We start from the raw sequence: 26697 nt of genomic DNA on the forward strand, positions 1-26697 counted from the left end.
GTGTGCAGGTAAGCCTATTATGATGGGGTGTGTGTGGGATAGGCTATTGTATAATGGTACTGTTGAATATATGATGTTTATGTCTCTCAGCAGAGCTTGTTCTGCATATGATCAGTTTTTTAATCAAGCAGGTTACTGACAAATAAGTTGATGTTACATGGGTTTTAACAATTTTGTTTAAAGTCAGCATTTTGCAAATTTTATGGTCGTTATAATGATCAAATTTACCAATACAACTTGTCATTGGGTAAAATGCTGTTTGACACGTTTCATACCAGTTGAGGCTGTTCTAAACACACCAATTTTGACTACAGATTACTCTGTTTACCCGATTTATAGGGCTCATGGCAGGTGTGACCAGTTGACATGGGATTCTTACTCTTCCCAGGCACCTGATCCCACCTCTGTTATGTCCTGGGGTCCGTGTTTGCTCTACTCCTAATTTTGTATTCTTTATAGGAGTTATGAGATTAATCACTGATCGCTATCTTCTTTTCACCATGACCTAGGACCTTAATTTTCTCCAGAACAGCCACATCATGTTAGTCATACTGGTTTTGAAGCATACTAATGTTGAGTGAATTCATTGTTTGCTTATGTTGTGACCTTTTGGGGCCAATTCAAAACAGCTGAAGAACAGCAGGGCTATGGTGACTTGGGTGAGCGATGTGGCCCATGGACCTTATATTGATGAATGAATATCACAACTAGATGTTCAGTGTACTTTTATTTCTCAATTTCATCAATGATTGTGTACCAGTATGCAATCAGAACCAATTTGACAGTTCATTTATTCATATTGATACAAATGGAACAGTCACTCTTTTTCGACACAGAATTAAATTCTGAAGAAAATTGATTGCTGTCCATGCCTGCTGAAGGTAAGCTATATGTAATGTATAAATGAAAGAACTTTGATGGTGGATCATTGATAAGATTTTCACGTATGTCACTCAACCAATTATTACATCAATTTCTCACATATTTGATTCAAATGCCCAGAACATGAACTGACTCTATAGCATGCAAATACTGTAAATATTGTTAACCACAGTTAACACAGAAATATTACGTTATGTTGAATTTATCATATGATATTTTCCATAACGTTAGTCTTTTAAAAATACATAAAACGAAATGTGATGTCATCAGACCAGCCTCACTGAGCATTTAATATATTCAACATATAGTGGAATTGAAAGTATCAGATCTTCCTATGTGTGACACAAGTTTTGAACAACTTTATCTATAGTTTGACATTGATCATAAATTAGCTAGATATGACAATGCGACAATTTAAACATCACCAATACAATTCTGTACATTCCTGAGGTAGTACAGACTGAACAGTCTATAAACTGAAGCGTTTATTTTCCCGATCAACTCTCTGTTCATCTGTTCACTGAGCCTCCAACAATCAACCAACCACTGTTAAGTTTGACTCAGTCATCCATGTCCACTTCCTCTATGGCCATGCTTGAATTGTCTTCAGGGTTAATGTCAAGGTCACTCAGTTCCTGACTGCTGCTATGAGAGAACTCCAACTTTCCCGGAGTAGGGAATGCTGGGAAATCTTCTGAAGCACCTGGATATAAATACCAGTGAAATCAACAGATTTCAAACCTTTGATTAAAAAATACTGTATAAGTGGTTATTTACGCGGGAAATATACACCAATCTCATGGTCGTATATTATTAAAGCGTGTTAATTTCCCCTATGTGTATAGTTATAAATAATTGATACATGTATAATATACATCATATTCAATTACTGCATATTTTCCCCAAGCGGTGGAAAAACGTAAATTTAACCCCCAGCGTAAATAACCATTTTTACAGTAACCTAAATTAGTGTGGATTTTTCTTCACCAGTAGCCGAGGTAAACAAATAATATTTCACTGCGAGTGTACATGTATAACCAAAAATGCAATCAAGCATACACAAAGTGATTGCAGACAAGAACACAAAACACCAAAGTAATGGAAATCGGGATTTTGAATTACGTGTGATGATAATTCAGCCCTAAGTGAAGATGGTCACAATACTTTTCTAGCAGTAAGCTACTGGGGCTGTTCCTTAGAAATGGAAATTGATTGGTCAAATGCTTTAATAGTGCTTGTAGCATTTTGTTGTAAAACTGTAACGACATCGGAGATTATCCCAGACTTATGGAGGAATGGAAGAACACTTCCATCCCCGATGTCAGACAGACTAATCCCAGTGTCATTATGTCTCATATATTCTCAATCGTATGTGGCAATGCAGGTTCTTTTGTCAATAACCAAGATTATATCTCATTAGTGGAACTCTTGTGTAAAGGCGTCTCAATAGATGTATGTAGCTTGAAAAACTTCACCAGAAATGCAGTTGTTTGGCATAAGTATCATGGAAATTAAATAAAATACACGTATCACGCAAAACCAGGGAGATTCAAAATACCATTAAATGTCATACTTTTTAATTTGGACCACAGTTATAGACATTGCACTCATTAACTCCTGATCTTGTCAACTTTGATCACCTCCTTGCAGACAATAATGGGGAAAATTTCATTGACATCTTTTATTTCAGTATTTGTCTCATTTCTTTCTCTTCCCAGAGTCACTGTTTCATTGTTACAATCAAACACAATCAGCAATGGTGTACCATCATTTAAACAATTTGCTTACACGATTCAAACTTTACAATAGCACATTTTACAAAGACTGTCCCCAGTTTTCCCAGAAGTTGTCTTATGAGATTTTAGGTGGAAATTCAGTGAAATTTAACGCTGATCAGGATATGATCTTGCCTACTGGAACATATTGTACAATGTCCTCTAACGCTGATCAGGATATATCTTGCCTACTGGAACATATTGTACAATGTCCTCTAACAGATGGTGGACGGTTAAGATGAGCCACCTGGGAGTTACATACCTTCACAAGGATCCATCTCACCCATCAAAATCTCGATGACACTGGACAACATGGTGGTAGAAAATTGGTCATCTCGCCGAATCCCAAGGGCCTGTTAAAAACATCCATATATCAGACTCGTATCAGAACATTTCAGTCTAAAATACACACTGTCTCTCCCCCCTCTCAGCTCCTCAGGAAAACGTTAGCATTTTCCATTTAACTGATATAATCTTTCTTCCATCTAACTGATATAATCTTTCTTCCATCTAACTGATATAATCCTTCTTCCATCTAACTGATATAATCTTTCTTCCATCTAACTGATATAATCCTTCTTCCATCTAACTGATATAATCTTTCAGGAGACTGTTCTTCATCTCCACATGCATTTCATTAGTTTCATTTTTAACTAGTGTTCATAGTTTTCACAAAAACCTAATACCTTGTACAGTTACACTTGGCACTGTATATCTCTTACATCTTCCATTAGAGTCTAATTTAAACTGTATCAGGAACTACATTTACTAATGTCCCATGTATGGAATAAACAAAGTCCATTTCATAATTCATGAAATCTGAAATTTTAATCAATAAGCCAAATCACACATTGTACTGAAGGAGAAACTGAAGTGCGTTCACAAATTTTGTGACTGACAGGACAAAACCATGTCTCCCCCATACAACATTGGGGGGGGGGGGGGGGAGAGAGAGAGAGAGAGAGAGAGAGAGAGAGAGAGAGAGAGAGAGAGAATTCCTTACTTTGTGACTGACAGGAAAAAAAATTCCTTACTTTGTGAAAGTAGTCAACTGCCATTAGGTTATCTCCCATGAGTACGTAGGTGTAACCAATGGCGGAGTAGGTGGATGGGTTCTGGGGGGAGAGGATTCCAGCTCGTTTGTGGTACTCCAAGGATTTCTCATAGTTCCTGTACAGAAAACAAAAATTGGGAAACTTCTTTTTCAATTGAACATGGGAGACAAATTTACAGTTTTCTTGGTTTCATTCTAGAAAGCCTCTCTAGGTTTTTTAAAATTTGTTAAACATGAAAAATCCAACTCCTCTATACTCCAATAATAAAACATTTACACAGTGGCTTATACCACATACAACATACCACTCTACAGCACTGAACATTTTATGCATTACTATAACAAGTACCGCCAACGGTACATAATACACCCGTGAAAAACCCATTATTTTTCAAGGTCAAGATATCACTTAGCAGGAAAACCTTGTAAGCAGTATACAGACCGAACTGTTGGGGCTAGGACCGTCAAACTTGGTACACATACATTTTATGCCAAGTGGAGGATGCCTATTGTTTCTTAAGGTCAAGGTCGTAGTAGTAGGGTACAGACCGATTCGTTGTGGCAAGGACCATCAAACTTGGTACACATACATCTTATGCCAAGTGAAAATATTACATAGAGAGTACATGATTTGTCTTGTTTTTACGATGCAAAGAAAGTATGTCACACTCTGATGATTGCTGACATTACTTGAAGCCAAGTTCTACAAATCATGGTGAAGAAAAACACCCTAAATAAGCTTTCCACAGCGCATTATGTACCGTTGGTGGTTCTCTTGTTTTTTGTTGTTTTTTTTCCCATTGCAACATCCTGTCTCATAAGAAACCAAACATATCTCCCATAGCATGTCTGATTAGACAGGTTTCACTGTACAAGTAAAGAGCAAAATCGCTGGTTCAGGGCAATGTACTGTACCAAGAACACTCAGCATAGCATCAATAAACTGTCTACACTTTAAAATTCTGTTTATTTCCTCACATCTGAAAGTTCACAGGTGGAATTAGAGTATTATTTACTTTCAGTTTTGCTAAGTTTACGATATATACCTTAATTTTCTGTAGGTGTGTCCCATATTGTTCAGCAATGGCTCCCATTTTTCTACAACAACTTCCTGACCGATGTTTTCCAATATTCTCAGGGCGTCCATAAAATAACGCTCAGCTGTAGACCATCTACAATGTACCATTACATGTATAACTTCAGAAATATGTTACTCAGTATCAAAATGACTGAGATATTTTCACTAACTTAGAAACTAAATTTTTTTTTTGCTTAGTAAAATGAATGTTTTCTTATTTAAGGAGGAATAACACCACAGAAATCTAAAAGGAATGATAAGTGGAGGATATGTACAATAATGTTTTGAAATTGAAAACTTTCAAATTTACCTTATTTAGTTTTTAAAATGCAGTTTTAAAGGGTTTTTACCACGATTTTTATTGTTTGTAAATTTATACGAAAATGTGGTGTTTTGAATCGTGCTAATATTATTTTTTCGATATAAAGCGTGCTTTAGTGATTATTTTGTATTGAAAGTGTAAAAAGCCAGATATGCATATTCTCGTTAGAGATTTTCGCGACATTGAGTATGTGACGTCATACGTGTCAATCGCGGTGAAGCGAGCCAGCATGAAAACATTTAAACAAGTTGTGAACAGCACATACAGCAGGCTATTGGTACAAAATGGAGAGATTCAACAGTTACAAGTCCCTTTATATTGTGTTGTACAGTATACATGTATAGCTGTAATAATCAGCACAAAAACAAGAGTTTCTTTACTTTTACCAACGAGGCAAGTCGGAGAAATTTTGTGAGCTTAGAACTAAATTTAGAAATACTTCAAACCAACGGAAAACCATCTTCAATGACGGACTTACACATTGCATTCTAACCCATTTAATTCATGATATCGACATTTCTGTTCACAAATTAATAGGCTCGTTGTCCTTCAGACTGGACATAATCAGAGACTGCCTTCAGTTTGAGAACTCTTATAGCCTACCAGGTAGTGAGGCAATCATTGAAGTCGCCGCAGGTCTGGCAACCACAGAAATTTCTGTGTAGCATACACTTTATATATACAGTGAAACTTCTCTAAACCGGCCGGCTCTCGGATCGGAAAAAATGGCCGGTTTAGAGGGATGGCCGGTATACCGAGAATTTAGCAATTATAGACGTTTTATCTCAATATTCACAAAGTAGGTACTGTTCAATTTGATCTGGTGATCTATGATCAATTATCGATGGAGATTAAATTAGTCCGCTTGTACCTAATGGTAATTATGAATTACAAGAAATATTCTCGCTGAAATTATCAAATTTTAAACTGAAAATCTATAACAGGATACATAAAGAAAACACAGAGACCTATTATTGGAATTCCTCTTACCTATAAATACTCTGTTTACATTTATCGCTTATGTCATTAACAATTTTGTTTTGACGTTTTTAAAAAGTACAGTAGTAAATATGAAATTGTAATTTTAATATTTCTTTGGAATTTTAAGCCTATGGAGACCAAGAAAATTAATCTATCTTTTAATAATTATCATTAACAGTCATGGGTTTGTTCTTTATTAAATACCGCTTATATCCATACGATACATGTAGTATGGTGAAACAATATGGCGTTTGATACTGTATTCATTCAATATGTTCCTAACTGTTTTTTATGTTTTGTAAAGAATTTGGAAGGGTCTCTTGGATTAGCTAATTGTCAATTAACACCCTTGACAGCACAGGTATACAATAGAAATTAAAGAGGCCACTAGTGTTTTTCACACCTTCCATGGATGATTTCTCACCTGGCAGGTTGGTCAGTCAATTTGCACACCTGGATAATCTTGATCAACCTCTGGCCAAAATTTTATTGTCTTCAAAAAGTGGCCAGTATGTTAAGGGTAAATTACACATGTTTGTTAACAAATGTACTTTAAAAAGTGGCTGATGTCCGGTTTTCAGGGGTGGCCGGTTTTGTAAGACTTTCTTTGCAAGGAAATGTTAAGATTTCTGCCGGGACTTTGAAAATCGGCCGATATTCAGGGAGAACCGGTTTTCTGAGGGGCCGGTTTGGAGAAGTTTCACTGTATATATATGCACCTTTGATTTCATATGCAACGATATATTGCCCCCCCCCCCTCCCCCTTTGAAGTTTTGAGTATTAACACCATGTACGAAATGACTACACGGTCTATCAGACTATATATCCTATATCCCCCCCCCCTCCCGATTAAAATAGTAAGAAAATGAAAAAGTCGAAAAAATGCCAGTCAATAATCATCAAAAATGACGGTGCATACCAACGTAGTGAAAAAAAAATTGCAACAATATAATGAATGACAGCCCCCCCCCCCTTCTATATATTTTTTAAAGTAATGAGAGGGACGATTATAAGGTAGAGGTTACGACTATTGGCCCCATCCCCCCTCTCTCTCCCGCCCTCTTAAACACACACTACACGGTTTAAGAAGTCGATAGATTTTCATCAGATTGGTAATTTTAAAATCCGGTTCCCCCCCCCCCCCCCCCCCCTTGAAAAATAAAATTATAAATTAAATCAATATCGGTAAATCGACTGTTTCCTTTGACACATTGTAGGTCAAGGCATCAATTTAATTAATAGCAAATCTTCTCTACCTTCTCCAGTGTAACGGTTAGAGAAGAACTGATTTTAATTAGATCAACATTGGCTAATGCATGGTGAAGATAACGAACAGTGATCAATCTCATAACTCCTACAAGCAATACAAAATAGATAGTTGGGCAAACACGGACTCCTGGACACACCAGAGGTGGGATCAGGTGCCTAGGAGGAGTAAGCATCCCCTGTTGACCGGTCACACCCGCCGTGAGCCCCATATCCTGATCAGGTAAACGGAGTTATCCGCAGTCAAAATCAGTGTGCCAAGAACGGCTTAGCAATCGGTATGAAACACGTCAGACAGCATTTGACCCAATGCGAGGTTGTATTGACGAACTAGATCGTTATAACGACCATAGAATTTGCGAAATGCTGACTTCAATCGAGACTGTTGAAATCCCTGTACCATCATGTACAGACCTCTAATGCTTTAAAAATATATGATCTACAAGGGAACACAGTCAAAATGTTTGCAAACGAAATGTGTCATTCAGATATTTACCAAAAGTTGAAAACGTCCCATCCTTTCTGTGAGCGGGATCTCCGTCCGAGTGGACAATGTCAATGTAGTATTAGGCTAATATAAATGTTTGCTGAGGGAATTTCTTTAAGATTTGGCTCAGCGGCAGGTTCAAATATGTATGGCGGAATATTAAATACTTACGGGATGTCATCGATGTGGGAACATTAACTATCCATTCTGTATAATTTATGACTTTCAATAGAATCTATTCACACACACATACATAGCTGCTGCAGCACATTGACACGTATGACGTCATGACGTATCACGTGACTAGATAGCTCATTAGTGACGATTTGAGAAGCAGAAGCTTTGAATAGGTGCAGATAAAATGCATGTTTGTATCAATTATTGGGAGTAATGAAACAATATATCAGCAGAAACGTGCTTTATTAAGGTTACTCCATCTGATTTTAATTACATTAAAAATCGTGGTAAAAACCCTTTAATAGAAAGTTACCAAGAATAAAAAAAAATTTAAACTCTTGCTAGACTTGAAACCTTGATCTTCAGATCAGCAATCATCACATTAACCTACTGAGCTACCCAGCTAGGCGATTAGATTCAAAAGGAATGTACAAGTATTACCAATACTTATATTTTCACTAATGTTTCAAGAGGAAGTCGGCCATTATGACGATGTGTCATTCCTCCTTAACATAAAAAGCCTCCATCCTCAGTACATGTTCTCATCATGCTTACTCCTGACTTTTGAATGCTATCACTCCCATCTCGTGTAACACGAAGGGGTCTTCTGAAGCGATGGTGAGGGCCTGACTGAAGAACCGCTCCGCCAATTTAAAGTTATTGGTCAATCCATGTTCTAGTCCGATGTACAAGAGAGGGAGGTGGCAGCCCTTCATCAGCTGGGACGCGGTGAAGTACGCCACCATGGCCTGGTCGTGTTCGTTCTCCGCCGCGAACGAGTGACCGAAGGCCAGCCAGGCAGGTCCATAAACACGGTCTAGTGTTGTTGCTTTACTGTGTACAGAAAGTGTATGTTTATCTCTCATACTGTATCAACGGAACAAATGCTGGAAAGACGTTTATGTGGAATTTGTCTGGTTTTAAGTACTGGGACATCAATGTTTTACTGTTACAGAATAAATAATTATTAAAAAAATTACCCTGAAAACAATGTTGTGTATGTGACGCTAATCCACGACTAAACCTGGCGCACAATAATATTTACTTGTCCACTGGCTGTGTAAGGGAGAGCTCAAACCTGAAGCAAGAACTATTTCTCTGATGGCTGCCCATATTGTCAGATGGCTATTTAATATTACCTGCGATATCTCTGAGAAGGTTCATCTTTTTCTATTGTTCAACATTACTAGCGTATTTTCCAAGCCGACTTAACATTACTCCTTAATCAACCTTATCTTAGATATCTCCGAGCAGGCTCACTTAATCAATTCAACCTTAGATATCTCCGAGCAGGCTCACTTAATCAATTCAACCTTAGATATCTCCGAGCAGGCTAACTTTTCCCCTTGATCAATCTTACCTTAGATATCTCCGAGCAGACTCAATTAAGCAATTTAACCTTAGATATCTCCGAGCCAGCTCACTTTTTCCCTTCATCAATCTCACCTTAGATATCTTCGAGCAGGCTCACTTAATCAATCTCACCTAGGATATCTCTGAGCAGGCTCACTTAATCAATTTTATCTTAGATATCTCTGAGCAGGCTCACTTAATCAATCTTACCTTAGATATCTCTGAGCAGGCTCACTTAATCAATCTTACCTTAGATATCTCCGAGCAAGCTCACTTAATCAATCTTACCTTAGATATCTCCGAGCAGGCTCACTTTTCTCTGTCAATAAATAATAACACCCTACAGCAAACCATGACACCTACAAAATAAGCACTAACTGTAATGGTACTTATCAAAAGATAATATTATGTATAGAGCAGTGATTACAATCACAACACAAGCACTAACTGTAATGGTGCTTATCAAAAGATAATATTATATATAGAGCAGATTACAATCACAAAACAAGCACTAACTGTAATGGTGCTTATCAAAAGATAATATTATATATAGAGCAGATTACAATCACAAAACAAGCACTAACTGTAATGGTGCTTATCAAAAGATAATATTATATATAGAGCAGATTACAATCACAAAACAAGCACTAACTGTAATGGTGCTTATCAAAAGATAATATTATATATAGAGCAGATTACAATCACAAAACAAGCACAAACTGTAATGGTATTTATTAAAAGATAATATTATATATAGAGCAGTGATTACAATCACAAAACAAGCACTAACTGTAATGGTGCTTATCAAAAGATAATATTATGTATAGAGCAGTGATTACAGTAAAAAAAAACTTACAGGGTCATTAGGGTATAAATCCACAAGCTTGTGAGAAAGGTAAAATAAATCTGCAAAAGAAATGTATTTAAGAAAATGTCTAAATTTTACTATACATTGCAACTTACTCATGATTTTTAAGTTAACTTTGATGTATGAAATACTAAAATGATTAAATTGAAAATAGATCGTTCTTATCCAGTTTGGAAATCCTGATCTAATACATATGCAAATCTGAAGCTACAGTGAAACTTCTCTAAACCGGCTGGCTCTCGGACCAGAAAAAACGGCCGCTTTAGAGGGATGGCTGGTATATCGAGAATTTAGCAATTATAGATGTTTTATCTCAATATTCACAAAGTAGATACTGTTCACTTTGATCTGGTGATCTATGATCAATTATCGGTGGAGATTAAGTTAGTCCGCTTGTACCAACAGGTAATTATGAATTAAAAGAAATATTCTCGCTGAAATCATCTAATTTTAAACTGAAAATCTATAACAGGATACATAAAGAACAGAGGCCTATTATTGGAATTCCTCTTACCTATAAAAACTGTTTACATTCATCGCTTATGTCATTAACAATTTTGTTTTGACATTTTTAAAAAGTACAGTAGTAAATATGAAATTGTAATTTGAATATTTCTTTGGAATTTTAAGTCTATGGAAACCAAGAAAATTAATCTATCTTTTAATAATAATCATTAACAGTCATGGGTTTGTTCTTTATTAACTACCGCTTACAGTATATCCATACAATAGTATGGTGAAACAATATGGCGTTTGATACTATATTCATTCCTAACTTTTTTTTAACATTGTGTACTGAATTTGGAAGGGTCTTTTGGATTAGCTAAGTGTCAATTAACACCCTTCACAGCACAGGTAAACAATAGAAATTAAAGATGCCAGCACTAGTGTTTTTCACACCTCTGGTTGATAATTTCCCACCTGGCCAGTCTGTCAGTCAATTTGAACACCTGGACGATCTTGATCAACCTCTGGCCAAAATTTTCGTGTCTTCAAAAAGTGGCTGGTATGTTAAGGGTAAATTACACATGTTTGTTAACAAATGCACTTTAAAAAGTGGCTGATGTCCGGTTTTCAGGGGTGGCCGGTTTTGTAAGACTTCTTTTGTAAGGAAATGTTAAGATTTCTGCCAGGACTTTGAAAATCGGCCGATATTCAAGGAGAACCGGTTTTCTGAGGGGCCGGTTTGGAGAAGTTTCACTGTAATTAGTTGCAGATTCATCATTTCTTAAACATACACATATATACATGTAACATATAAACACAAACTGAAGTGAAAACAAGCATTCTGACAGTAATGCAAAAGCAATTCATTTGAGGGATGTTATTATATGCATCTACCATGTATTTGGAGGAGTGTTTGGATATTATTTTTCTATTACAAGGAAATATTATAATTTCGATCATTTGTAAATAAATGTGGTGAATCTAAAGGACTCAATTAGAAATTGGTATGCCCTTAATTATATAGACCTCACACAATAAAAATACATGTACAGAGAACTAGACAGATTATAAGCATTGATTCAGCCAACCATGAGACGTAGTTTTACAATTTTTGTTAGAATAATTCAACTGTAATGAAAGTGAAACTTTTAGATTGCATAGTGGAAAAAAGCCTTGAAAACTATATAATAAACCTCGTACAATATCTCAGTTGTGACGAAACTTAGATCTGATCTGTAAACATACAGTAGTAAACCACACACCAAATTTCAGATTCCTTAAACAAAGCATGATGAAAACAAGCGCAAAAAACCAAGTGGAACCATATCCCACACAAAGTCCCATAAATCTCGTAAAAAGCATTCAATTGTGATGAAACTCAAACCCGATCTGTTAAAACACAGTAATAAACCACGTGCCAAATTTCTGTTTCCTAAATTAAAGCATGGTGAAAAAAATCAGGAAACTAAATTTGAGACAAAGTTCCATATATCTCGTATAAATCACTCAACTGTGACAAAACTTAAAGCTGTATGGTTTGAATTACAATATTTTTTTCCATCTCGTAAAAATGCTATTAAATCATTGCACGTATGTAGTTATGAGGCTGTACGACATATCATAAATTATTTCACCTGTTTTAACCAAAATTATTTGATTTTAAATCGATGTTTACATACAGTATAACCGCGTCACTCTGCCATTTCAAGTGACAGTCACGAGACCAGTTCAAACTTTCAGATCATCGGTGGTCTTATCTGTGTAAAGCTGTGTATTTTATTATAACAGTACCGTACCATAAGTTTAATAGAAATAAAAATATCAAATACCTCTTAGTAATTCGTTATTTTACGCTCTTTCAGCCTTAAAACTAAACAGTTGTGTATGAGTTAATACATCATGTTGGGATTCCCCTGACGCACGTGGGTCTATTTATAGACGTCTATTATGGGATGATTTATATATGTACCCACTAAATAATATTCGCACTGTTTTCTTTTACATGCAGATGTTTTCAAGCATGTAATTAAGGGAAAGTTAATAACTTTATAAAGTAATTAATCTGCTTTAAAGTAATTATGTACAAAAATAATACATGAACATCGGGTCATACAGCTTTAAAATTGATCTGTAAAATACATCAGAAATCACATATTAAATTTCAGTTTCCTAAATCAAAACATGATGAAAAAGGTGCAGACTGACTAACAGATAGAAAAGTGCAAACTGACTAACAGACAGACAGACAAACAGACTAACAGACAGACTAACAGATTAACAGACAGACAGACTAACAGATTAACAGACAGACAAACAGACTAACAAATTAACAGACAGACAGACTAACAGATTAACAGACAGACTAACAGACAAACAGATTAACAGACAGACAGACTAACAGATTAACAGACAGACTAACAGATTAACAGACAGACAGACTAACAGATTAACAGACAGACAGACTAACAGACAGACAAACAGATTAACAGACAGACTAACAGATTAACAGACAGATACACTAACAGATTAACAGACAGACAGACAGACTGACTAACAGACAGAAAGGCGCAGACTGACTAACAGACAAAAAGGAACAGATGGACACACAATAGGGAAACCTATAGTCCCTTTTGGTTTCACCCGTAGGGAACAAACAAATAAAATTTAATTCAATGTACAGTCATGGGACATAATTATTCGCCACCCTGTGCGCAAATGGCGTTAGGAACCGAAAATAGACCCCCGTGCTATAAATAGACAACAAATTTCCCCTTCATATTTTTACAACAGGGTCAAGCTACTAAAATTGATGACGTGTACACATACATTTTTTCGTCTGCTATTGATCATAAACTTAGTAAACATTGTTGATTGAAATGGGTCGTAAAGGGAAAGAGCTGAGCATTGAAGTCAGAAATCTCGTAGTTAATTCACACAAAGTGAACGGAAATGTTTCTAACTTATCAAAGACTTTAGGAATACCCAGATCTACCGTGCGAAGTGTTATTAAGAAATTCAAACAGCATTCTGATGTGAAAAATTGCACGGGAAGGGGCCGTAAGTGTCTATTCACGCAGAGGGATTCTAACAAACTTTCAAGGGTCATCAAAGAAAATCGGAGACGTACTTACAAAGACATAACAGGCATTATTAATGAAAATAGGAATCATCAATTTTGTACAAAAACTGTTGAAAGAAAAATAAAAAAATTAGGATATGTACGGAGGGTTGCAAAGAAGAAAGTGGCAGTTCGTGAAGTGAATAAAAAAGAACGTGTAAAATGGTGCAAGGAGAGGAAAGATTGGACAGTTCAGCAAGAATGGTGTAAATGGATTTTCAGTGATGAGAGTCAGATTGTTATTGGGGATAACAACAAGGTATACGTGTGGCGAAAAGCGGATGAAAAGTATAACCCCCAACTAGCGTGTCCTGCTCCGCGACGAAAGTTAAGTGTTATGATCTGGGGATGCATTTGTTTTCAAGGTATGGGCACTTTGACTGATATCCAAGGTAACATTAATGCTCAAAGATATTTACAAATAATTGATGATAATATATGGCCAGTAATAGCCAGGCATTTCCCGGAGAACAACTACATTTTCATGGACGACAATGCCCCTGTTCATCGAGCCAAAATTATTAAAGATTATGTAGCTGACAACAATATTAATACAACAACATGGCCAGCACAGTCACCAGATTTAAATATAATAGAGAACATATGGTTACATTTGAAAAGAACACTAGAAACCCGTGTCCATTTTATAAACTCTCGACAAGATCTTATAGCGGAAATTCGGACTGTGTAGGAAAACATTCCATTAAACTATGTACAGAACCTTTATAATTCTATACCAGGGCGACTAAAGGAGGTAATCAGGATGAAAGGAAATCTGACCAAATACTGAGGTAAGATTTTAATTCTATCCACAGCAAACAACTTTCAAACTTCACCAAGTGGACATGCGTTTCATGGCAGCCATTTTGAAAGTGGCGAATAATTATGTCCTATGACTGTATATACTTTGGTATCAGAATTCAAAATACTGCTGAACTTTCATAAACGAGATGAACTCTCCTACAGCCATGTCAAAGCAAAGATCAATGAAACAGCAATCCATGAAAAGCAAGACCCCCTCTTCAATTTAATTGCTAGTGTGAAAACATACAAATGAATTTGTTTCAGGTATAGAGCTGGTCTAAGGATGCCTGTCTACTTGTATGATCACAGATTTATTGACCAAGGCAACAACGGATATGAAGGACTATTCAGCTCAGCACTCTTTTAATAATTTACTTCAAATCAGAAGATATTTCAATATTAGCCATTTCAAATTACCCAACATTATGATTCAAAGAAAAAGAGAAAATATTTGAAATAGCAATATTTCAAATTACGCAATTTCAATACAAGCTGTACATTACCTTTAGGCTTCTTAAGTTCCACGAGAACTGCAATATGAATGGGTAAACATTGACTGTTGTATGGGTCTTCACTCATCACCCTGTGTATAAAACGAAAAAATGTACAGGACTTGTTATGAATCATCCAATATACCTGCATATCTCTAAATAAAAAGCACAAGGTGGCACAATACAACTATAAGATTTTAAAGAGCATATTGTTCTAGAGAATTAAACAAACATAAAATATTTTTGGTCAGTGGAGTAATACAGGGAACCGCCTTGGTCCCCCTCTTTATTATACTACCAACACATTTACTCATAATTTCATTGTATAAATTAAAAGATTTGCTTCTGACATATTCCCAGTATTACTACAAAAATTTAGAGTTTTTTCAACAAATCCAGGAAACGAATTGTGTTTTACTCCCATATGATCTGTGTAACTACTTCCATATCAAGGCCATATAACCATATTAGACTGACTTACTTTGAAGTGACTTAATGGCAATCTTTGAAGTAGCAATTGTTGGAACAGTTTGACCCACTTTGAGGTAGAGACCGGTCGCAGCAGCTCAGTGGTAGATCATTCATTTTAAAACCAGAAGATCGTGCCATGGCCGCGTCAAACCGAGGACATAAACATGGGTGGTGATTGTTCCTTCGACAAATGTTTGGCAAAAACGGAGGTCTAATGTCATGGCAGGCATTGGCATGTTAAAGAACCCTCACTGCTACGACCGTAAGCGCTAAGCATACATCTAAATTTGTGGTACTTCCTCTACAGCTGGTGATGTCTCGACATGAATGAAAAATTCTCGACGGGGTGTAAAACAAACAACCACTTTAAAGTGCTACAATGACACTCTCCAGACACAGGTTGTAGTAATGACTGACTTACTTTGATGTGATTTTATGGCATTCTCTGAAGTCACAGTTGTAGTAATGTCTCTCTGCTAAGTTGACCACAATGTCCATGTTATCATTTAAACATGACAATGACCCCGGAACTCGGTGGTCCTTTGGCTTATCATACTGTTGCAATAAAAACAAGATGTGTTTGTGAAACACAAACGCCCCCGATAATGGCCAATTCCGAAGATGGCGAAGGTCACAAGGGCAAATATCTTGGTACCAGTAGAAAGATCTTGTCAAAAGAAATGCTCATGTACAATATTAAAGCTCTAATATTTACCATTTAGAAGTTATGACCAATGTAAAAAAAAAATTAAAAGTAGGTCAAATGTCAAAGTCAAAAGGTTCAATACCCACAGAAAGGTCTTGTCACAAGGAATACTCATGTGAAATATCAAAGCTCTATCACTTATTGTTCAAAAGTTATCAGCAAGGTTAAAGTTTTCAAAAAGAAGGTCAAACTCCAAGGTCAAGATCACGGGGTCAAAAATGTTGGTACCCACGGAAAGGTCTTGTCACAAAGAATACTCATGTGAAATATCAAAGCTCTATCACTTACTGTTCAAAAGTTATTAGCAAGGTTAAAGTTTCAGACAGAATGACAGACAGGACAAAAACAATATGCCCCCTGATCTTCGATCTCGGGGGCATAAAAATATCTGTCTCAAAATTTATCAAAATACAGTGTGTACTCAAAATTCATCAATTTGTTACAGGTCACAACAGAATTATAAATTTTCACATCCCTTAAATACTTGTTAAATAAACACAATGTTAAATGTACTCTGGCAACTCTTAGAATGAAATTGTTTAACCTTTTTAACTCTATTTTCATACAAATATCGGATTAGTTCCACTTCTTCGACAGGGCATTGTATGGCAAATGGGAGGGTATCAAGTAACTCGCGCTCTGAAACAAATTGGAAAAAAACATGTACAGACAGCTGACAAACCCCCCCCCCCAAAAAACATGGCTACACCACATATTAAATTTCATTTAAGTATGATCTACATAACAAAGTTGTAGTGAATTACAGTAGATGGTATGTAATACTGTTAATGTGGTTATTTACGCTGGGGGTTAAGTACACGTTTTTCCACGTCCAACATTAAGCGTGGGGAAAAAACATGCGGTTACTGAATGAAATATATATTGAATCAAATATTTACAGCTATTCGCGTGTGGGAAGTTTACGCGTTTATTACCTGACCGCGTAATCAGTGTAAAATTCTCCCACGTGTAAATAAGCACTTTTACAGTAGCTTGTGTTAAAACCCCATATCAACACTTCTTCCTTTAATTAACAAATAAAACACTTACTGGGTAAGGGACTAATTTGCAATTAGTTCTTTCACATACTGAGTGAAAACTGCCTAATCTGACATCTGTGCAATATGTTTCACTGGGCATTCCGACCCCTATTTTCATACAATTTCATTGGGTTTTTTTATACTGTTTATTCTGACATACTACATCCTGACAATATATTTATCTCCTAATGCATGTCAGATTGGACAGGTTTCACTACATATACTGATATACACTACATATATATACAAGTATGTCAATAACCGACAACTTTGGAGGTGGTAAAACAAATGCTGTACATATTTAGGTGAGAGACTGAAAACGAAATATTCTACAAAGAATACAGATGATACATTTCTCTGCAAGAGACTAAAGATGAGATATCAAGAAGGACTGAAGTTGTGACGTTTTATGAAAGAGACTAAAGTCCAGACATTCTATGAAAGAGACTGAAGATAAAGTTCTATGAGAGACTGAAGGCGTATCATTCTCCAAGAGACTGAAGACAGGTGAGAAATTTAAGATGTGATGTTCAAAAACAGCGAAATTGAAGACAACCATTTACAGAGTACATTGATACCTTCCTGTGCAGAAAGCATGTGATGATGAACCATCATATCAAACGCCTCGAAACAATATACATCCTGTCGCAGTGCCTCCCGAAAACAGTCCACCGCTAAGTTCCTGTTGTCCATGGCTTCATATATTTTCCCTCTCAGTAAATTTACCGAGTGCTCAACCTGTATGATAATTGTTATATATAGTGTCAGTTGTTTTAAGTTATTTTCTTTAGTTGCAAAGTTCATTAGGATATCAATGCTTAAATGTATGTATTTCATTTTTTTTTAGTATGAAGTAATATTTCTAAATTCTGGTATAATTTCATATGATATAAATCTAAATTATATATTGATCATATTACAAAAATTTGTTGTGTCTGTATATAGATTTTATATACACATACCAAATCTTGTGCTATATCCTTCCTCACATTACTTCACTAAATAATATCTTTTTAAACAATATTCAATATCCTATGTTTACATGTATGTTGGCAAGACACTTGAATGTCCCATCTTTTCATGTATTATAATACATCTCTATGTATAGTTTTCCCCTCACCTCTTTATTATTACTTGGGTCATACAATGACTCTGTCAGGTTGTGCTTACTAAATGAAGGGAGGTAACTCTGGTTTTCCACCATATCCAAAATATTCAGAGCAGTCTGCCACTCTTTACATTCAAACTGGAGAAAATCAATGAATCAAACCAGAGAAAATCAATGAATCAAACCGGAGAAAATCAATGAATCAAACTGGAGAAAATCAATAAATCAAACTGGAGAAAATCAATAAATCAAACTGATGAAAATCAATGAATCAAACCGGAGAAAATCAATGAATCAAACCAGAGAAAATCAATGAATCAATCAAAAGAATCAATAACAAACAATTTCCCGTACATTTACTTATTCCTGAATATGACAAGAAACATGCAATTTATATTGTAGGTTTTACATACGTGGCACTTGGCTGCTAGATATCGACATGACGAGTTAGTCTGAAATAAAGCAAATTTATAACTGATTATTTCAACGTAAAGCTCATTGTAATTTCTTGATTAAAATAAAAAGAGAAAAGATTTTATTTTCTTGTGAATTTCTAATTAAATATCTCATAAACAAATAGGAAACAATGTTCTGACGAACAGTTTTACACACAACCATACACGAAAAACCTCTAAATATCAAATCACCTAAAAATCCTTCTCCTTGAGAAACAATAAAGAAATCATTAATGAATGTAATCTTTATCATATCTGACATTTTTTTTTACACTACAGAAGAAGGCATTTACAACTTAATGAACGAGGACAGCAACACCCATCCATCAACTACGACATGGTGTGCTGCATACAGTTTGTACCTTGTCCAGTTTCCTTGACCTCAGGAGCTGTGAGGCTCTGTGAAACTGTCCGGTCAGATATAATGTCTGGGCGTACCAATACACATCGTCAGAGTTACCTACAAGTCAAATGTCTGTACATTAGTAAAGGATACTGAAATTTCATACAATAAATTTCTTCACAGATTAGACAAGATATCAAAATTTAAACATTCTCATCAATCATAAGAGTGACTGTATTTGGCCAACTCACTTCAGTCTCATCTCAACTGTTTATTCTTTATACAAATTACGAATGTGCATGCAATGCATAAAGACTTGGTGCATCTGAAAAAATCTGTGAAGCCTGTGGTATGAACTGAGGGGGGGGGGGGGGGGGGGGGGGGGGGCATAAAATAAAGTGAATCAGTTTCTTTGAGTTATCAATGAAAGGAAAGAGTACCGCACAATAATTGATAAAGGACAGGAACAAAGAGAGGGAATTCAGTTTCATAATAACATTGTGACAAAATCATTTTTTTTAAACAACGTGTTTGCATTATGCCTCTGACTGATAAACCACTTATTAATTTTAAAGCCTTATCATTCACATGTAATTTGAAGCCTGTACAAAAATTTGAAGCTTTAACTGCTTACCGTTTGAAAGTGAAACAACTTTATCAGCCCAGAACAGTGCAGACTCATACTGATGCTAAAAAAAATAAACAATTCAATCCTCCTAATATTGCATTCTGACACAATCGACGGTATCATAATTTAATGATTTACGTAAACCAACATTAAATTAAAGGAAATTCGAACTCGAATCAAGTTCTCAAAATTTAATGCCTTGTTTCTGCCGCGACATGGGATGTAAATAACTTATTCATGATATATCACTTGCCTTTTCGATGTAAAACTTTACTTTCTCTCTTAGTCGGTTTAAATTAATCCCAGAAACAGTCTGCGTTTTTTCAATCATCTGTATATTTTCAACTTCACCCGCCATTTTAAATTGGTGTTACTAAAAGGCGAGTCAATCGGAAGGCCTCGGGAATCATAATATACATGTAGGAGTATCATTTTTTACAAATATTCTGCTATACAATGTCAGTTTATACCCGTGTTTACCCAAATTACGCAATAATGATATCTATATGTTGGTAGTATCGTTCTCAAAATTTACCTTGAGATATAGCAGCCTGTCAAACGTTAGCCTAAATCTTTAAACTTAGATGCCTGGGTGGCCTAGTGGTTTATTAATTCATACAATCCGAGTTCAAGTCCAATATTTTCCCAATCTACTTTTTTTTTTTTTTTTTTTTTTGCTTTTCATTATTTGGATCGTTTTCTGGGTTGGGGGGTGGGGGTGGGTGGGGGTGTTTACACTAACCTGTTCCTGTGTGCACAGGATTTTCAAACCGTAATGTGGCTGACGAAAAGCTAAACCAATACTACAAGGAAAAGGGCACAAATGCACAGCATGTAATAAGTAAAAATAGGTCAACGGAGGAAAAGAACTGTTATACAGTTTGATTTCTCAAAAGTAAATATAAAAACTCATGTAGCAACTGCCATATGATATTTAGGCAAAGCTAAACACTCGAATTATCAACCAAAGGCAAATGAACTGATGAAATATATTAAAGGTGATGCAGTCATGTCAGAAAAAGACAGTGACTTAAGTATTGCCATATGTAAAAGGCTTGTTGTGTAATATGAATGCAATCTGATTTTTTAAAAATCAGATTGATATGAATGCACCTATGAAAATATTGTACTGTTCATCATTCCAAATAGTTTTTTGATTAACGAACGACTCATATAAATGTCAGTAATGCTAAAATGCGGCAGTTATTTATCTTGGTTAACGAAACATAAAAAACGTTGGCCTTATATTTAAATATATAACACGCCAGTCTATTATTGGAAACTGGTGTTTTCCATTCAGATTTCTGAGTCGGCCGTTTCGTCAGCAAATGCGCTATACCTCTTTGGGGAAAGTCAAAGTGTATTTTTGATTTCTACATTGAAGGAGAATAAAGAATTTTATAAAGAAAAAAACTGGTGCCACCAGGGGCGGATCCAGGAATTGCGGTTAGGGGGAGGGGGGTATGAGGCATGGGGTCTGGGGGCCGCCTTGATGCCCCTAGTGGTGGTGGGGGAGTGGGGGGTGGAGAGAGACTAGAGGGTGAAGCCTAAAAAAACTCATGAATTTTACTGATTGGCTTGAAATAGGTCTTCTATTTACTATGTACTATTTTGTCATTTTTAATAAGGTGAAATTGATAAAATCACGCAAATTTTAAAGGTTTTCGGAAAAAAATTAAGCCCCCCCCCTCAAAAAAAAAAAAAAAAAAAATGCAATAAATCAAAAGATTTTCTTTTTTTCTTCCTCCGAGGGGTGAAGAAATTATTGCTTCTATTATCATTTACATTTTACTAAACAAGAGACCACAATTTATCATAAATTTGAAAATTTTTAGGAAGCTGGGGGGGGGGGGGGGGGGGGCAAATTCGCCGTCATTGATACGTTTATCTTAAGACATGTCTTAACCCCGCAATTTTACTTTTCCGCGATTCGACTCTGCTTTTCCGCGAAAAAAAAAAAATCTTGTTTTTCCGCGACAAGTCATATTACTTTTAAACATATGTATACTATAGAGAGATTTATGAACAATATCGTATGTTTCATGCGGCTTATTCCGTTATACCATCTCTCTTTGAATTCATTTGTTTTCTTTCATATGTACATGTCTAGATCAACATTTTAACAAAACATGTGCCCTAATTATCATGAATATTATTTACGAAATTAAAATATCACCACCATGCTATTATAGCATCTAACACCAAGACGTTGCAGGCAACACTCCACAATAAAAAGACCAATTTTCTCGTAGAGCGTTGCAAATAACAGGAGTATATATATACATTGTGTGTGTATATATATATATATATATATATATATATATATATAGGATGACGATTCTTATTTCCTTTGTTAGGAATCAATATAAAATGTACATAAAGGGGAAGTTTCCCCGGGAAGAGTGTTATAATTCTATGGAGTACCATATCAGAGAAAACGGGGTTTGGTTTCCTTGGAGGGGGGGGGGGGGGTCAGGCCCTTCTCTATATCTCACGCGTTGCATGTAACGCTCCACAGTAAAACCACCAATTTATGAAAATCAACGCGTGCAACGCGTGAGTTATAGAGAAGGGCTTTATTCCGCGTAATAAACTTATTTAGTTTGACTCCCCCCCCCCCAAAGAAACCAAGCCCCGTTTTCTCTGATATGGTACCCCCCAAGAAAACCCCCTTCCCGGGGAAACTTCTTCTCTATGTACATTTTAGATTGATTCCTAACCGAAAAATAAGAATCGTCGCCCTATATATATACTCCTGTTATTTGCAACACTCTACGAGAAAATCGAGGAATTTACTATGGAGCGTTGCATGCAACGCACGAGTTATAGATATGGGCCTTATTCCGTCTAATAAACTTATTTTGCTTGATCCCCCAAAAGAAACCAAGCCCCGTTTTCTCTGATATGGTATCCCCCAAGAAAACTCTCTTCCCGGGAAACTTCCCCTTCATGTACATTTTAGATTGATCCCTAACCGAGAAAATAAGAATCGTCAACCTATATATGTACTCCTGTTATTTGCAACGCTCTACGACATGTACGAGAAAATCGGGGATTTTACTATGGAGCGTTGCCTGCAACGTCTTGATGGTAGATGCTATAATAGCATGGTGGTAATATACTACTCATAATTTGATAAGGATCATAGATATTTTTCTGTTTAAAAAATTAATAACTGCATAACTGGCAATATTGTGTCCAAGTGAAATCAAAAACGTCTTCAACAAACTTGCACGTGCATTTCATGCCATGGGAAATGCGTTTCTCATCACAGTTTATGCTTTTGCTACCATTGCACGATTTTCATTCAGACATCGGTGTCTGATTCTTTCTAAAATTTCAAACTCACTTGAGTGTTTACACTACGTTTATCAACACAATGCCCCCTCAACGTGTAAGGCGTCGTCTGACGACAGAACAACTGGGCAGATGTATTGGAATGCTTGACGCTGACTATTCACAACGTGACGTTGCAAATGCACTAAACGTCAGCCAGAGCGTTGTAAACAGGGCCTGGAATCGACAGCGAACTTTCGGTACAGCAACACACCGACATGGGGGTGGTCGTCAGAGGTCGACAACCCAACACCAAGACCATTTTGTGGCTCTTCAGGCACGACGCCATCCCTTCTGGACAGCAACCAGCCTACGTAACGACCTCCTGAACGCCTCGGGGGTGAATGTGTCCACTCACACGATACGGAATCGGCTTCACAATGCAGGTCTCAACTCGAGAAGGGCATGTGTTCGAGTCCCTCTGACTGTTCGACACCGGCGGGAGCGATTGGACTGGGCTGAAGATCGTGTCACTTGGACACAGAACGATTGGGTTCAAGTTCTGTTCACCGATGAGTCCAGGTATTGTTTGGACTTTACAGACAGGAGGCACCGAGTGTGGCGACGACAATGTGAACGTTTCCATGATGCCGACATCAGTGAACATGACCGTTATGGTGGTGGTTCCATCATGGTCTGAGGTGGAATCAGCAGGGATGGAAGAACAGATCTTCATGTTCTGGAGAGAGGAACAATGCCGGGGGTGCGGTACCAGGATGAGATCCTCGATGTTTACGTCAGACCCTACGCTGCAGGTGCTGTTGGCCCTGAGTTCATCCTGATGGATGATAACGCCCGTCCTCATCGCGCCAGGGTGGTGGAGCAGTACCTTCAGCAGGAGACAATTGTCCGTATGGACTGGCCAGCGCGCTCGCCGGACTTGAACCCGATTGAGCATGTATGGAACATGCTGCAGGTTGCCCTTTCACGCCGTAGAGCACAACCCACAACTTTGGCAGAGCTCGGAAACGCCCTCGTGGAAGAGTGGAACAACCTTCCCATTGGAAACACCCGGGTGCTTATTGACATCATGGCTCGACGTTGTCAAGCCGTCATTGATGCAAGGGGAGGCCATACCCGGTATTGACACTTCATCGACGAAGTGTAATGATGGACTATCCCCAAAAACTGTGTAATTCATTCTCTGGTTTGCTGTTAACTTTTTGTAATGAAATACCTTTTGGTGTTGTTATCAGATTTCAAGCATTCCGTATTGATAAAAGTTCATGCCGTTCATGAATTTTCATTCATAACCTGAGTAAACACGTTTCTGAGTCAAATTTATGTCTTTTGTTATGTTAGTGGTAAATTACATTTTAATTTCGTAAATAATATGTATGATGATTAGGGCACATGTTTTGTTAAAATGTTGATCTAGACATGTACATATGGAAGAGAAACAAATTAAATCAAAGAGAAATGGTATAACGGAATAAGCCGCATGAAGCATACGATATTGTTCATAAATCTCTCTGTATTTTATGCAATTGCCTTGATATTCATAGAAATTTTTTTTTGTCAGTTTAATCTTTTATATAGAGGATACGAACCCGATGTATATTTTGGTATCGTAATGTACTCGGGATTTTAGTATCCCAAAACGTATACGCAACGCGTTGCAGATAACAGTATATAGCCAAAAAAAAAAAAAAAAAAAAAAAAAGATCGCCGTGTTATTTGTGGCTCATTTTTATGGATTTAAAATCAAAAAGTGCGAAATTGTTTGTTGTTTCTTCACATAATTTCAAAATGATTTTATCTGTAGGTGTTGCGGTGAAATCACACGTCCAATGCAAAATTGAAATAATGTCCCTTGTTCTTTTTTTTAAATGAAATTATAGTATTTTAAGGTAATTTCGCCTTGATGATTTCATAAACAATTCTCAATGGTCATGTCATCACAATTTGCTTAGCATCACAGCAACAGAAAATTTGAACAATTTTGCATAATAAGTGAAATAATGATGAAGATCGGGACTAAATTGATTTCACAATACATTTTTATAAAATTTCTTTTTTCAATAAAATACATGTATATAGTGAAAAAATGAAATTATGACTCACTTATGACCAGGTACTGTATATATAACGAGCACTATTTTTAATTGATATTGGCATATTCAATCGACTACGAGTGTAAGTAAGTAAATTCTAATTGGTAATACAAGTAATTTATTGAACACATTGACTGGCCCGAATAGTTTAATTTATACATCTCAAAACGTGAACATAGAGCTAGCCTGCGAATATTTTCTCAATCTTTGAAGATTCCACAAAAGAAGGTAGTGGCCGCCATGGAATCTCCCTCCCCGTTTTTGGCCTTTAGGGTTATCACCTGGGAATTCTGAAGAGTGACGTGACTTCAGGCCTCTATAATTATTGAATACGAGATGAATGAAACAAAATTGATCAAAAGACAAATAAAAATATATACCCTAACAAAGAGATCAGGTTGGCCTAGGAGGGCAAATTGCGTTCATCTGAAAGTTCCTAATTTTTCATCTCATATGGTCATAATGAAAGTTAATGACAACTTTATCTTAGAAAAAGTCTACGAAATAGTATCGAGGTAAGGTAGGGGACACTTTGGAGTAAATCATTTCCTACCCTTAGTGTAGGACTGTAGAGGTACATTCTGGGGCCCCCCGAAGGAAGGGCCACTTTTAAGATCTCTGTAATTATTAAATGTAGGATTGATTGAATGAAACAAAACTGACAAAGAGACAATCTGATTAAAATCAGATCCTATGATCCGCTCACATAGATCGCTATACTGCGTGTTCTGAGAGCTTTGTTCCTCCAGATGGGTGTTAGGATAATAAATGCTTGTTGGGCTTTTCTTTTTCTGGCTTGTTCATTAAAAGTTGCTGAGTACGCTGATCCATAATTTAAAAGTTTATCAGTATCCATAATGTTTTCAAGTAAAATTTTCCACTTGGAGTTATTGTCATTTTTAATAATTCTCCTTATCCATGTTGATTTCAAAGCTTTTATGTAAAACCTTATATCAACCATTTTCAACCCACCATGTGAATATTTCTGAGTAACTACTTTTTTTTCTTAATTTTATATACGTTTGCTTTCAAGAGCAAATTAAATATCATATCGTTTAACTCTTTTAAGTAAATGATCTGTGGAGTTGATAAAGAAATGAATAAATGGTTGAGCCGCGATATAATAAGTTATTTTAATAAAATGACGCAAATCTTAAGGGTTTTGCTCTTACTAGAAAAGGATCGAAACCTATACATGTATGCTATCTTAAATAAACCAGTAGTAAATCCCAAGGGTAAGGAAAAGTGGGCTAGATATTTTGAAATAACTGATGTATAATGGAAAGAGATTTACTACCGTCCATTCCTGGTGACAAAGGTAGCAAATTACAATGGTTTCAATACAGACTTAATTATCATAGCTTAACTACCAATAGTTGCATGTATAAAATAGGCAAAGCCGAAACAAATCTATGTACTTTTTGTGAAGAAGAGGAGGAAATAATCTTACCTT

The 26697-nt window shown here is 36.3% G+C and overlaps 1 protein-coding gene across 2 annotated transcripts; it reads right to left on the minus strand.

Moving 5' to 3' along the window:
• Window positions 1–712: 712 nt before the first annotated feature.
• Window positions 713–20241, minus strand: LOC125659890 (cell division cycle protein 16 homolog). Of its 2 annotated transcripts, XM_056149831.1 has the most exons (16): window positions 20108–20241; window positions 19861–19915; window positions 19246–19343; window positions 18842–18880; window positions 18441–18566; window positions 17899–18058; window positions 16825–16919; window positions 15996–16129; window positions 15116–15195; window positions 10232–10281; window positions 9664–9734; window positions 8578–8856; window positions 4758–4883; window positions 3692–3827; window positions 2920–3010; window positions 713–1585 (listed from the first exon to the last, which is right to left on the minus strand). In XM_056149831.1, the coding sequence occupies exons 1-16, from the start codon at window positions 20210–20212 to the stop codon at window positions 1443–1445; spliced, it is 1788 nt and encodes a 595-aa protein (XP_056005806.1). In that variant the 5' UTR covers window positions 20213–20241; the 3' UTR covers window positions 713–1442. The 2 variants fall into 2 exon arrangements, with proteins under 2 accessions (XP_056005806.1, XP_056005807.1); XM_056149832.1 differs by lacking the exons at window positions 19246–19343; window positions 19861–19915; window positions 20108–20241 and having other exon boundaries at window positions 18783–18878.
• Between the last annotated feature and the right edge of the window lie 6456 nt (window positions 20242–26697).

The sequence above is a fragment of the Ostrea edulis genome, chromosome 9 (assembly GCF_947568905.1).
Source record: "Ostrea edulis chromosome 9, xbOstEdul1.1, whole genome shotgun sequence".
Taxonomy (NCBI): domain Eukaryota; kingdom Metazoa; phylum Mollusca; class Bivalvia; order Ostreida; family Ostreidae; genus Ostrea; species Ostrea edulis.

What these genes read in the sequence shown, in the direction of transcription:
- LOC125659890 (XM_056149831.1), bottom strand. Translation starts at nt 20,212, where the DNA reads ATGGCGGGTGAAGTTGAAAATATACAGATGATTGAAAAAACGCAGACT. An exon ending in CATGCTTTCTGCACAGGAAG is followed by an intron (nt 16,920 to 17,898) that starts GTATCAATGTAC and finishes AATTTGTTTCAG; the next exon opens with AGCGCGAGTTACTTGATACC. An exon ending in CAGTTGACTACTTTCACAAA is followed by an intron (nt 3,011 to 3,691) that starts GTAAGGAATTTT and finishes TGTTTTTAACAG; the next exon opens with GCCCTTGGGATTCGGCGAGA.